Genomic DNA, 15,679 nt, shown 5'->3' on the forward strand with positions numbered 1-15,679 from the left:
TTTTTTTCTAACCTCTTTATTTTTTATATGGTTACAGAATACATAATAATATAATGCAATACATTATACATATACAATTTACATTATATCTTCGTTTGCCGTATGGCATTATAAGATGAGCACACAAACATGGTCCGCTGAAGGCGGTTATACATTGGTGGCTTGACAGCTGGGGGGCTCACAAGAAATGGGGAGGAGCCATTCCGGCTGGTGATGATGGTGGTGTGATGACTTCAAGCTGCAGAGTCATCACACTGCTGAAGTCCTTCCCTCGGCGAGGACGTCTACCAAGGGGACTGTGCTTTGCCACCTCCCAGGTCTTGTCGGAGGGGTGATTTCTCAGCGGGTTGGCACAGGCCTGCACCCTTCAACTAACTTGCTGGATTATACGTATTGTGTACGATACTTCTTGAGCGAGGGAAACAAAGAGTTCAACTACAATCCACTAGAGCACAGCACCTCGAGCCTCACCGAAGCTATCAAATTTATATATTATTGTATTTTATAAAAACAATTTAATTAATGTTTACTACTATTTAGCAACGTCGATAAAAGAATAAATAAATGATGCCAAAATAACACACGAAACTACATCAAGCAGTTAAGATAAGACCGCTTCTCGGTCACAGCCGCATGCACTAAGCCTATAAATTAAGCTCTTAAAATCACAAAATGTTTTTGTAAATGAAGGCGAGAACAGTAAGAAGAGAGTCATATCGTCTCTACCACCTCCTCACTTCTGCTCTCTCATTGAGATTGAAGACGCAGATATACAAAAGTATTCTGAGACCAGCACTACTATATGGGGCACCATTGTTTACCCACATATCAGATGGAACCCAGCGCCTTCTTCAAACTTGTCAGGATTCGATGTTGAGGAAAATCGGACGCACAACATCGTGGAGGAGGAAGAGACCACCGGAGCTGCATCAATTATTCAATTCACTTTAGTACTGTACGAATCCGTTATTCAACACGTTAACACCTGCCCCCCCCTGCGGTGTGTTGGCAACACACAACGTAAGTTTAAGATTAAGTTTTTATTAGATTTAAGTTTGTTAAATTCAGAAATAATGTGTGCCCCAACACATTATACACTTTTATAAATACTGACAACAAAAATAATACACCTCAAAGGACTCCTTACAATGTAGATATTCTACACTAAAAGGAGAAAGTTCATTGTTTATAAATACGCCATTAAAATTTTGTAGGGGTTTTAAAAAAAAAAAAAAAAACCTTAGATGATCACTAATCGCCTATCAAAACCCCTGCTTGAGACAGTTTTAGTCAAATCCGATTCTGATTTCTAACGGTATTTTTGTTAAACCCATGACATGTTATCTCACCTCTACCTTTTTATCCGTTGACAGTTCCGGCAGCTACCTACGCTTCATACATACGCTAGGGCTAACCTAGCTTCATCGCCTCTGTCGGCTCAGAACCCGGCTGGACGAAAACATCTTCCTGTGAGACTCTGGAGAATATTTACCCTTCAGCTCCCTTCGATACTCCCTCGTGTTTATCGGAATAATACTCGGTAAGACAAGGTTACCATCCTCCGAGACATAACGGGTGTCACGTATTAGTCTCATCCTATCTAGTCATCTTCCTTATCAACTATCTTACCTTTATTAACTGAACACGAATTGTCGAGGCTTTTTGGACAAGCAGAATAGTCAAGAGAATAACCCACCTTGACACTTCCATCATTCTATGAATGAATTATTCGTTTAATGAGATGATTTGGCAAAAATGAGGTTATGGGTGCGACTACACCAGGTCTTGCACTATGCATAAAAAAAAAAAAAGTCCTTACAAAGTAATGAACCAATGGCCCTTCATATTATATTTATATCACTGGACTACTAACTCTAAGGACCTGGATTCGAAGTAGCCGTGAGTCAGCCCTGTGGGTTCGGGAGCCCTTCAAGGTCCACCTACCCATAATTTGGTAAAAATCTGGCGGTCGAACGAGCTTCTGACCAAATCACCTCCTTGCACAACCGTAGGTGTAGTAATAGTACTTTCTTACGAAGTGAGAAGCAAACAATAAGTTTTCACGAAATATGCGTTGCCGTATTCCTACTACATGAACGAAACTCCTAGTCCTCTCAATTTCAAAATTTTCTTGGCAATTTATCAGTATTACCCAACATGATCAATCTGAACGTCCCTAATCATGCAGGTGTCTTTTCAAGACCATCGATCGCTGTAGTAAAGGTTAGATCAGTGAAGGCCGACTCTGATATTTGTATTTATATATTGAATAGTTACCAATTTAATTCTTCCCCACCGTCCACTTAAGATTGAGAGCAGGTTGGGTCATCCCAGACTATTAGGTCTCGCAGATCCTGACAGGACACGGAGGATTCCGGGGAAAGCTGCAAAGCTTCGGAAAGAACATCGACCCCCGGTGCCAACGTGTGGGGTCCCTGAAACAGCAGAGCACGTGGTATTGGACTGCACCGCGATGGAAGGTCACCGTGCCAGGTTGTCGAGAAAAAGCGGGATCTTCGCCCTCGCCGAGTCGGACTTCCCTCTGCTGATGGAGGAGGATAACTACCCGTACTTCAGGGAATTCATCTACGGGTGGAGGGAAGTGGTCACTTTACATTGGGAAGGGCTCGGCCGCCCGGGGTTGGCGAGCCACCAATGGAAGATGAAGATGAAGATGACAGCGAAGAAGCAGTTTGAGACCAGGAGGGCTGGACTAGGCTGCGCACTGGAGGTGACAACCGGACGGATGCGGACCAGACGTGCTGGACGTACCGGACGGATGCTGGTGGATAAGGTGTAGCCCCATCTTAAGGCACTCAACCGAGTGCTGTGCTGCGCCACGTTTTTAAATGTAATTGTCCCCAAAAAAATTTAAATGGTTCCACTATTAATTTTGTATATATATATGAAATAAAGTTTTTTTTTTTTTTTAATATAAGAGATGTTTATTGGCAGCAGTGGCATGCGCAATCCTAACGCACTACCCCACTGTTGCCGAACCCCGTATGGCAGCAATGCCAGGAAGGGAAAAAAAAAATTAAAAAAAAAAGAGTTACCAATTTAATCGATGCATTCACGAGGTTAAGGTGTTTCATTTTTTTCAGATCTTTATTCTTGTTTACAGATTCCAAGTAGTCATTGTCAAGTACTCCGCCAACAGCATTATGTGCTTCAGCAATATCACTTTCACTTATGGAAACACCGTTTATATACTATAACATAAAATAGTAACTATTAAAATATTTTAAAATTGAGGAATAAGATCTAACTTTTGAATATTATATATTGTAGATTACATTATAATATCCTACATTGCTTATAGAAGGGGTTTTCATGATCTTTAGTTTAATATGTTAAAGCATTAAGAATTATTTCATGCTTAAGAGCATATTTAAGAAATATTTCCTTATTTTACTATTTTAAAACTATATAACATAGTTGGGAGTCTGTTACTAGGTTAAATAGAGAATGACGTCACGCAACATACCAACTGAGCTCGTCACCATTTTGTTTGCTGTCGTGTTAGGTTACTTGCACGTTGTTTGTGTTAGTATTGTTTTAGATGTTTTAAAAACTAATGAAGCAATATATGACAATAATAATGAACTAATGACAGTTGTCAATTAGCTCATCTTGATTCTCTTCCTCACGAGTTAGAAGATCAAAAAGGCACTCAGTAGCTAAACTTTTACACAACTTCCACTTTTCATTCAATTTATAAATGTAATAAATTACTTTAGTGAAAACTTAAAATTACACAATAACATGAAGTTTTGGAAGGAAAGGTTATAAAACAAGTTGCTCAAAAAATCTGCAAGGAGCTCTTATGCATTTAACATTTAACATAACTTTAAATAAGGCTGCTCACAATCCTATACTTGTAACATTTAACATGGTGAAATATTTTACATTTAACACATCATGAATACCCCTGTTATAGTTTTTAATATTGTTTAACATGTCAAAATTTGTGCCTAGAAATTAAGATTGGTAGACAGTATCAATTTTCTGTTACTATTTGAAGAAAGCTGCAACAGAATCATATTGAATGCTTGTCAAAGTTTATGGCGAACATGCTCTTGTTAAATCACAGTGCTTTGAGTGGTATCAAAACTTTACAAATGACGTTTTTGATGAGAGGAATGAAAAATGTGAACAACTGCGGAAAATTTTGAAGAAAGGGAATTGCAGTCATTGTTAAATGAGGATGAACACTTGAACATATCAACTCACGGATTACTTAAATTTATTACGAGAAGATTTTTATGTTCATACATTTCAAAACCAAAGATCTAGTTGATGGGAAACATGAACTGAAAGAAAGACATGAAAAATGAAAAACCACTCATGAAATGCTGTACAAAGGAAAGTCATTTCTCTATCAAACTGTGACAGAAGATGTAAAGTGGATGTATTTCGAGAATCTCAAGTGTAAAAAATTACACTCTTCCTCACAAGCTAGAAGATCAACAAGACACTCAGTGACCAAATTTCCACTTTCCATTTAATTTATGCATGTTATAATAAATTACCAAAAATTAAAATAAACGATAACATGAAGTTTTGGAAGGAAAGTTTATAAAACAAGCTGCTCAGAAAATCCGCTAGGAACTGTTATGCATTTACCATTTAACATGACTTTAAATAGGGCTACACACAATCCATTACTTACAACATTTAACATGGTAAAACATTATATTATATATAACATTATGAATCTAATCAAATAGGTTTTAGCCTGAACTTCTGGTTAGTCTTAGACCCTGGGAGACATTGGTTTGTCATGGAAACCATTGACGCTTGTTAATGCATAGAGAGACCTATAGAGAGTTTTGGGGACCGCTTAAGGCCTAACTGAATAATACCTCAGGTGTTAAGCTGCCATGAGTAAACTACCTCCCAGCAAGCCTTAGGATAAGTCAATTATGATTTACAACAAACACTTGTCAGTCAATTTTTATGATAAATGCTTTAGAGGTGGAGCTACGAGAAGCCAATGAGGAAGACGGGACCATAAGGTAACACTCCTTCCCTCCCTTTTTCTCCAATACCTAAGTGAGGAAAGTCGAACTAAATTACGGAGGAGCCCGAGTTAAAGAAATAATAAGGAAAAGGGAAGAACCAACCACATCACCACTTGTAGCTTTCCATCCACCCACCTAGGTATTCATATACAGTGTAAAGATATCTTTTGGAAAGACCATTTATCTCTATCACGTTTATTGTTTTATACTGTTTATAGGTATATTAAAATTGTAAATAAATACTTTGTTCATTTATCTATCATTGAAACTTTTATTACCCAATACCATTCCCTAATAAATTATGTATTCAAAGGTAATATCTTCTGAAGATATATAATTAGAAATTGGTTAACAAGCTTTTGGAAAAGTAATTCAATGATAATAGTTTTAAGGACCCAACTTATTTGAATTAATATAAATAATTTTGGATAATTACCTTCAGTTATGATAACAATATAAAACATAGCAATTGACTACTTTTATTATATCATTTTAGATATTTAAAAATTAAATTTTTAACGAGTTAATAAATATTTTTTTATAACGTTTTTCTGTAATGACAGTTGTGGACCAGGGGAGTGACATACCGTAATCTTCAGCTATGGATAATAAAACTAAAAAATTGTTAAATGATTGGAGAGGTTTGCCGGGGGGGAGGGGTGTGGTCAGCAATAGTATACAAACAAATTTGGAAATTTGGAATTATACAAAATAATGAATTGAATCATAAATGATAAAAAAAATGATAATTGATAATAGAATAGTAAAAAAAATATTGTTTGTTAATCGTTGAATTAGATAGTAGTAGATTGAAAACAGTGAAAGATGAAATATAATATTATGTAGGTAAGAAGATATGTATAATATAAGAAATGTTAAGTAGTCTCTAAAAAACTGAACAAAGGTCTTTGCGAATTAGTAGATTCAATATTTGTTTCTTAGACCCTACTTACAGATTAGTTACCGAATGGGATTTTTCCCTTCTCTTTTTTTATGACATCTATTTTTGAAAACGAAACATCTATAGATCATCAGAATGTATGACCATTTGTAGAGATATGGATATGGAGTGAGATGCGGTCTATAATTATTTATCTATAATGTGTCTTTATTGGAAATCGAAAACCTAATAAATTTTGGAAGAGCTTTATGAGTATTTATAGTTGAATTAAATTTATCTGCTTATTTTTTCCTAAATCAGATATTATTTTGTTTTAAAGAACTTAAATATTACCTCGAGTGATTTGACGTGATAAATTAAGTATCTTTTCAGAGTGTCCATTTGTTCTATACCATTCCTTCTTATGTCGATGAAACGTAATTTTCTAAAACGCTTTAAAAACAAAAACCTGTCAAGTTCTGAAATATTATTGAAGGCGACATTGAGTTCTTCGATATTTGTCGCATTTTCAATCCCAAAACAATCCTGTAGTTGGTTTTTAGACATGTCAAGGAACTGAAAAGAATATTTATGTATTAAATGCATTATGTTAGGTATGTATTCTTTAATATATGTATTTTTTTAAGCAGCTAGAACGCTTACATCCCAACCGAACCTAGGACTATCCTTACCACGTATGCCAATGACATATCCTTTGATTGCAACCCAAACTCTCCAATCCCATATCACAACCATCGAAGAACGGTGCCCAAAATTGAAGGATAAAAATAAATCCCAACAAAGCCCATCAAATCACCTTCACTCTTTGTCGTAAACTTGCCGACTGTCCTACACTCTCCTTTAATATTGTTGTTCTTACCCCTGTAGAACAGATCCTACATTGGACTACACACCCATTAGTTCCTTGCTTCCTCTTTCATTCCTGACAATCCTAGGAGGTGCCTGAAAAGAAGATGCCAAAGAAACCTTCTAATGTAAAAACGTTAGTAGAGTGTTCTCTACACACCTGTATTACTCCATTATAAACTTACATCAAATTTACTGAATATATTATTATTTATAGTTGTAAAGTTCAATATTAAGGGGGACATTTATTGCCGTAAAGACAACCACACAGGAATACTCCAAGGCGATGAAACTAAGTGCCAGGAAATAGTTAAATACCTACTTTATCTTAATTTCTAGATAAACCCTCCATAGACAGAAGGGGAAGAAGTTAAGACTGTAAATGACACTCCCAATGACCAATACGCTTACCATACGACCATCTAATTCACTCACTCATTCCGCTACCAAGTAGAAACGCCACATAACACTTTCAAACTGCGACTTAAAAATTAGGAGTACTAGGAGGAGGACATATAGGCTTCTCCATCTACAACTGTTAACAGTTCCTTCCTTGCGCATAAACTGACGATCTAAGAATATTAGGATGTGTGGATAAGTGTGGCTCCACTCCTCACTCACCTCAGTAATTTTTTCTCGAAAATAACTCCGTATGTAATAAAAATAAAATATGATAGAGTTTAAAACACGAGATACATAAGTCGACGTCATAATCTAAGCGCTTGTTTCCTTACTCATTTCCACTTATTCGTTTCGAACAGCACACTACAAAAAGTCAATACGGTTCGGCCTTATTGCAGTTGACGGAATAATATCAATCAGATCAGTCTTTCTGTCAATCAGAGCGGTGTGGGAGTAGAGATTGAAGTGCCTTGGTCCAATAATTGTTTTTCACCCGTATACATATTCTTTTTAAAATGGGTAGTTTTCTTCGCTCACTAGCTGAGGGAAGTCGTTCTCTCTGAGGACGTAGAGTCCGGTTTCCCTCAGGAATCTGGCGCGTAGTGCAACAAAGGCGGTACAGTCTATGATGAACTCAGCAGTCTTCAAAACACCACAACTAGAGCATAGAGGTTCGATATCCATCGGGTGGATATGAAGCTTGACTCGAAATCCCCCATGTCTCGTGAGAAATTGAGAGAGCCAGTAGTCTAGGAGGACTCGCTTGAATTTAAACATCATTATTTCTTCCTGCAGAAGAAGGTCGAGACGTACCTCTCCCGCTAAAACTTGCACCGCCTCATGTGAAACACTCGGGTATGCCTTGGTGTTTCTAAGCAAAGCCTTAGAAATCCCACGATCACTCCTTTATATATGGTAATTGTCGCAGAGTATCTGAGGCGACCCCCACGCGACTAAGGCCGTTCAAGAATTGGTCCACTCCATTCCCCAAGTAATCCAAGTGAGGAGTCACTTTAAATCCTGTTACGAATCTTATGGCAAGGTAAGCGACTACTTTACTTGTTCCTCGAAATATTAAATTAATAGGGTGGGCCCTATCAGTTTTTTCTCTTAAGAGAATGGCCTGTGCCTTGCTAGAGGCCATTCGCAATTTTTTTCTATCGCACTATTCTCAAACCAGGTTGGCACAACGTTCTACTTGGTGTTTTAGGCCAGCTCTGTTATTAGAGGACATCGCTGCAGCCGGTTCGTCGACATAACCAGTGACAGGGAACTGCTCTTCCTCTAAGAAGCTTTCTCTATGAAAGCTTTTACTTCTGATTATTGAGTCTTATCAATTGATTTATAGCCTTCCAAAAAAACAAAACAATACATGTCCAACTAGAAGAAAAAAAACACAAAATAACTGTATGAACGCGAATTAAACCTCAAAAACACCTTAACAAAACAAAACTGCCGTAATAAACGCTTATTAGAAAGAGCACCAACATTCATCAAGCTTTGGCGATGGCCTACCTCGTGTCGGATCTGATAGGAAACATCGAAGTTCTGAGAAAAGGAGGGCACCGACTCAAGCTGTGTAAACGCGAACGCACATCAACGCAAAATACCGCTCACCGACCTTTCTCTTCGACATCTGGGACACATGTGCCGGATAGATCATCAGATTCGAACATAGGACTGTGGCAACGATACGATTCACAAATAACTAACTGTTCTTCCACCGGGCTCTTGTTCTGTATGCTCCCAGCGAGAAACAAGCCTTTCATATCGTAGGAGAATATTATGCTGTGAAGATGAGTATTATCACGACAGGAAATGGGCCTTCATGAGGAACGAAGAAACCGAAAAAAATATTTGTTTATTCCTTTTTTTATCGCTCCTAAATCTACTCAACTATTCATCGCAATGGCGGGCGCAAGTGGAGTGCAGGTTTGGAACAGAAAAAGCGCACTGCTCTTGCGCCCACCATTTGGAAACAAACCACTAAATAACTATCATTTTACCTTCTATATTATGCATATATACTTACCTTTAAATTCGGAAACTGTAAATCTGCTAAAACCGCAAGAGTTTTGATATAATTACAACTGAGATCAAGTTTAACAATATTATTGTTCCATAATATATTTCTTTCAATAGATTCAAGGAGGTTACGTGATAAGTTTATTTCTTTTAGATGTCTCAAATTCCTTAGGCATAGTGTTGTTTCTAATTCACGTTTCGTTATCGAACATGAAATTATATTTTTATATGACAACTTTTCGTCCAAATCGAACAAAGACTCATCTCTTAGATAATACAAGCAAGTCGATTTCTCATCAATTTCTAGCCTCAATTGTGGCCCTTGGACATCGCTAAAAGGTACATCTTGGTTGTTCAGTTTCAAAACTTCCAAATGATTTGGTATAATTGGATCTAATGGGGCTTGCTTTATTGGAAGACCGGAAAGATCTTCCATTTTGAAAATATTTGCTGGTTTTTTGCGTTCTGAACCATTGTAAGTCGTCAATTTGCCGAGTAATCTGAAAACTAAATATTCTTCGTGACTATTATTGTTAATGTCTGCAAAGAGGTTAAATTTCAAATTGAGTTTTGAGGTAAACGGAGCCGAACGTCTTATCCATAGTAAGAGTTCGCCAAGGCTTGAGAATAAATTCCAGGACAGATCGATATAATATAAATGCAGCATATCCTGCAAAGAAATAACACTTGATAATTATTTGGCAAAAATAAATTCTTCCAATTACACACTTCAGTGTAGGTTCTTTGGTGTTCCTGTTGAATCAGGAAACATTGAGAATAAATTTTATCATTTTTATTTTTTGACAAATTGTATATGTCGTTTTAGACTAATATCTACATGTTTGAAACATGTATGTCAAGAAAAATACCATTGCGCATGGTGAAGAAGAGAAATGGGTTAGTGGAATTCAGGTTGGTGGAACTCTAATTCCCAACTTCTTTACAAATTTGGGCCAAATTGGACGAGACGTTTTCGAAACATAGTGCGCCAAGTAAAAAAGGTGTTAATGCCTGCGTAAGTGAAAGTAGTAATTGATTTGGAACCTATGATATTAACACGTACAATCCCTAAAAAATTCATCAAAATCGGACTAAAGGTTCGATGGATTGTGTGCGAACTTATATTTGACTACATACTGATTGGGAGATACGGAACCAAATTTGTTGCGTAAATACCGATAATTCTTAAATGTCCTTTTCACAGCCTTCTTCATGAAGAAGGTTGAATCGGACCTTACCGATGTACTTGGGAGAGAGAGAGAAATACGAAAACCACATCTTCTATATGTGAAATAGTAGAGAATGTAACGTCTCTCCATTGATTTCAATTTAGTATATGACACTAGTAATTATTAAAACTTTATTAGTGCTGATTACGGAGAGACTTCTCTGTAATTCAAAAGATAAACCTCTAAGTGATCGTACTTGAGGTAGTGAGGGAAGGAGAAAGAGTTTTTCTTTGGGACTGTGATCTCGAGCAAGATAGACGTTGAGATCTCCGATAGAATATCCAAGGCGAATCAGTTATATTACCAGATTACTAATAAAAAGATCTGTCACCGAGAAATAGATATGAAGACTGAGGAGTACATGTATATCCTGCCGAAGATATCTGGATCATGTAGAATGGCCCTACGATAGCCGAGCAATTCTACATCTAAGTAGGTAACCATACAAGAAACCTCCTATAGTTCCAATTGGATCTGTTATCTAGAGAAGGCGTCTTTCTTACGACGTACGAGTTTCTCTTCCTCAAAACTTGTACGGAGCACGCTCAATAGTTCCGGACTGTCAGAAGTGGTTCTTAGAACAGATCTATTCTTCAGTTTCTTTCCAAATTTAATAAATTGGATTTGATCGAGATGGACAATTATACAGACGACAATGAAAACAAAGTACTTCGTCGTCGACCATATAATTTTTTACTGTGGTCGGTGAAGACTTTTTCAGTGATTTCGATAGTTAAAAGTGACTGTTGAATCAGTTGTAAATTTAATTGAACACATAATTTCTAACATTAGCGAAAGGAATTTCGGAGTTTGGAAGTTATCTCAGTTTCAGGTTACCAAGGTAACACAAAACTGTGGACCAGAAACAGGTTGCTAAGTTACCAGAGTTTTAATAAAATCTTGGACAAAGTTATACAAATTCTAGTTTTGCTGGAGATTGGTGCAACCACCATCATGAATTTATAATATTATTGATTAACAGTAGATACCTACACATTTGGATGGAACATCAGAAAAATCATTAAAAGATGCATCTAGCACCTCAAGGTTTGGAAACAAATGAGTGATTTCTCCCAAACAAATTAATTTGTTATAAGAAGCGTCTAATTCCTTTACTTTTGGTAAAGGGATTGCCAATCCTAAAAAAAAAGCTTAATCAATAAAAAAAATGAAATATCTTCAGTATTATGAAATAAGAGAGTATGTTGTTACCAAATGCCCTTAGATTCAACTTTCTCACTACTATTTTCGATAAATTTCCCCATGTTTTTGAATTGCAAAACAAACTCTCAGCAGCAGCGTGTGAAGGCAGGTAAGGTTCTTTTTCGAGCAATAGTGTCTCCTCTTTGTTAAAGTGTGGGTTGTTTTCTTCTTCCTTAACTCAAAATTCAAATAGTTAATTAACTGTCTCGCTTAATTTCATGATATTTATTTTCAAAATGCAATTACTTATTAAGGAGTCATCTAAGCGAAGTTTAATGTGAACTGATAAACTTTATAGATATTTTAACTAACTCTTAAGTGAAGAAAAGTTATTTTAACTCCAATTGAAGATGAGAACTCGACAATGAGTGTTCATACAGTTAAACTAGCTGGTGAGATGAAACGACTTATTGAATTTCACGGGAACTAGCCGTAAATCCTCGCAAGATGAAAACTTTGAGTCACAACTCACCAGAGCGCTGTATCTCAAGCCTCACCAAAGCTCTCTAATTTACATATTACATACTTTATTTTGTAAGAACACATTCTCATTTTTATATATTAATAATTTCTGTACATAACACTTAACGATGTCGATAAAATGATTAATAAACGACACCAAAACAATGGACCAAACTATCTCAAGTAGACATGTACCGACCGCTTCTCGGTCTAGACAAATAAATAAGGGGCTCTAAATCCCCCTCTTTGATCTTTGATCCACAGCCTTACTCAGGCCTAGTCCTAGCACTGGTGGCGTACGTACACTTTACTTGAGATAGAGAAGTTCATTGCCAATCGATTCTCACAAGAATTTCCACTTTTCTGTACGCATACCCAAGACGATGGCCTATCTCCTCTCCTTCTATCCAGCAATCTTAGTCCGTCCGCTTTATCTCTGCAAATAAGATTGTAACCTGATCCTCAACGATTACATTGGTCCGTCCGCTTCATCTCGGCAACCAGTGTAGTTGATCCTGTCTCTCCACAGTTCTAGTCCGTCCGCTTCATCTCGGCAACTAGAACTGTTACTCTACCTCAGACTCTCTCACCTAGACCTCCTCTACCTACGTAAGAGGTCCAGGGTTCATCCTCTGGCACGGCCGTTCCTAACTTACTATTTAATACGCCTTGTCGAGAGCTTTCTGTAAAGTGAATATCAGGCTGGAGAACCGCCGAAGATCAGACAACCCCGACACATACATCCAATATACGATGTCTGTGTGATGAGTAGTATTTTATGTTGCGTCGTAGAGCATGTCGGATCGTATGGATTTTTTTTGGGAGCTATAGAAGTTTAAGTATACACTAGCAGATAGTGGTTTCATAACACCTTCTTCTGTTTTTGTTCTCCATATTTTGAATATCCCACGTTCTCACACGTAAGGTTGTTCAAATCATTCCTGGAATAATCGGGACATAAGCAAACTGGCTTCAACAGACAGCTCCCATGTTCTTATTGTCGTCGTGGACTGGTATCTCTTTATATACTTTCAAATTTTGCTATCTCAGAGTTCTGGTGAAGATAGCCACAGTTTAAAAAAATAAAATGCGTCTTACACGTAGCGTCTCTCAATGGCGTTTAATAGCCAAGAAAGTTGACCTTGATAGACCTGTAGCAATCAGCGAGCACGAAGTGCCGCTGTAACCCGCCAGGGGCCAGCATTACAAGCGTCACAGAAGATAAGCAATTGTATTTAATGTTATGATTATAAAAATACGATCTCTTGTACAAATGTATATATGTTAATATGTAATGTATAATAATGTTAATTATAAAATAAAAAGAGATTGAGCAAAAAGAGTCTACGGAACTATCTCAAGTAGAGTTAAAAGAGTGAATCCTCAGTGATAACCGATCACATGAAGCCTTTAATTGCCACCGGGATTGATCCGTTTAATCAAGCCTTTTCTCCAGGTCTAGTAATAGCGCTGGTGGCTTACACTCTACTTGAGATAGAGAAGTTAAATGCCAATCTATTCTCACTAGAGTGGGTGTTTAGAATGCTCACCTTAGACGATGACCTATCTCCTTTCCCTATCTACAGCAATCTTAGTCCGTTCGCTTTATCTCGGCAACTAAGATTGTAACCTGGTCCGCTTCATCTCGGTAACCAGTGTAGTTGATCCCGTCTCTCCACAGCTCTAGTCCGTCCGCTTCATCTCGGCAACTAGAGCTGCACCTAGCCTTATCAGCTTACTGGTCCGTCCGCTTCATCTCGGCAACTAGTAACCTGGCTCCTATCATGACAGTTCTAGTCCGTCCGCTTCATCTCGGCAACTAGAACTGTTACTCTACCTCAGACTCTCTCACCTAGACCTCCTCTACCTAGTCAGTGTCCAGGGCTCATCCCCTGGCACGGCCTTCCTTTCTAATCTATTATTGAATACGCCTTGTCGTGGGCATTATGTAAAGTGTATATCAGGCTGGAGAACCGCCTAAGACCAGACAACTCCGACAGACCTAAGTGTGAGTTTCCCCTTCAGGGAGATTATTACTCACTGCTTTCCTTAGAAGGCAGTGTGTAATAATATAAATAGTGGATCAGTAGATTCTAGTGCTATTTTTGGAAAAGTATATTGGATATTTATTTCACACTGCCTTCTCTGAATGTCTCTTCCTTCCTAAACCTTTTTATCCTTTCATAAGGACCTACAGCTAGTTCGTTCAGGACTTGCTATCCCATTCATGACTGTAGGCTAGTTTCCTACTGAGTGAAGTTTCCTTCATATAAGGACCCAAAGCTAGTTTCTTAAGGACTTGTCAACCCCTTCATGACGGATTGGGTAGTTTCCCTACGGAGTGTTCACCCTACGAGGATTAAGGGCTAGTTTCAGTAAAACTCATCCTATTAGATCATCTCTTAATCAGCTACTTAACCAACTGAACACGCAATCTCGAGGCTTTCTAATGTAAGGTACCTCTTTTTTCAATTCATAGCTAATTAATCATACACAATGACCTCGAAAATACCCGGAAGGTTTTATTTTTGTCTTGAAAGATTTTTAGTGTGATTCAGATATTTTGAAAAGTTGTCCAAAATATATTTGATACGTAGGGTCCAAGTGGGTTTCAGTAAGTAAATGTATGTATTCTACTTCTGTCTAAGTTTTAGTTTTAATTGTTTCGAAAGGAGTGAATTAAAAAGTCCTATTCTTTGATTTGGGGTTATTCTATTTTCCTTGTTTTGTGGATCCTATGCCATTTCTTCGGTTAGATGTCGAATAAAGGTAATGTACAGTGCCTCTACACGTTTGACAAACTATGGCAAATCCGCGTTTGAGCAAGAGTGTGGATGTGATGAGTGTCGCTTTTCGGGCACAAATAGAAGGGCGTTCTTCGAGTTTTAATGAATTGAAGAATTTCCCAAACCTCTAAATTTAATAATTAACTCTTGTTTAAGATTGTATATTTTAAAATCTTATCGATTTGGTAAAAATTACTTGTTTGAAATCTTGTTGACTAACTTTACCGGCTTATTTTTTATTCAACATGGTACTGATTTACATTTATAAAGACATTATATGTCTAGGTAATTAAACTGATAAGTTACTGATAAAAATTTAAGGACAAGATTTGAATTTATTGTTTATGTTGTACCATTTCTATGAACTTTTATCATCTAATATCTACTTTGCTTGTACTAACGTTTCCTTTCAATTTGCAAAACAAGTCTGTGAATATCGACGTTTGTTGCAACGAAGCATTTGCATTAGTCTTGGATTTAGGGCAAATTGCAAACGTGTAGATTCAGCACAAAGAGTTAACCAGCAATACTTCACAAATAAATGCATTGTAAAGAAAAACTAGAGTGTTAAGTTAATGTGATATGATTCATGATGAATTAACCTTTTTTTTTTATCAGATTTTGAAGTAAAATACAAATCAATGTTTGTGAATTTAAATTTTGTTTCCTTAAATTTTTTAAAAAAATTTATTTATTGATATTTATAACTGTACATTATAAGACATTTAGTAAATCTGATCTAAGTTAAATTGGAGTGTTACAGGCGTGTAGAGAAACTACCCATTGGTAGCACTCTAATGA

General features: G+C 37.0%; 1 protein-coding gene across 2 annotated transcripts in view; it reads right to left on the reverse strand.

Annotated features, from left to right (window-relative positions):
* LOC106679414 (leucine-rich repeat-containing protein 9) overlaps positions 1-15,679 on the reverse strand; it is a gene marked incomplete at its 3' end in the record, with an annotated part of 43,596 nt that overhangs the window by 10,799 nt on the left and 17,118 nt on the right. The window contains 5 exon segments of one of the 2 annotated variants that reach the window (XM_014418564.3): positions 3,057-3,212; positions 6,259-6,480; positions 9,206-9,868; positions 11,421-11,566; positions 11,640-11,802. In XM_014418564.3, the coding sequence (XP_014274050.3) occupies positions 3,057-3,212; positions 6,259-6,480; positions 9,206-9,868; positions 11,421-11,566; positions 11,640-11,802 (1,350 nt within the window). 2 annotated transcript variants of the gene reach the window in all.

The sequence above is a fragment of the Halyomorpha halys genome, unplaced genomic scaffold (genome assembly GCF_000696795.3).
Source record: "Halyomorpha halys isolate HHAL.00 unplaced genomic scaffold, Hhal_1.1 Scaffold13.1, whole genome shotgun sequence".
In the NCBI taxonomy this organism is placed as follows: domain Eukaryota; kingdom Metazoa; phylum Arthropoda; class Insecta; order Hemiptera; family Pentatomidae; genus Halyomorpha; species Halyomorpha halys.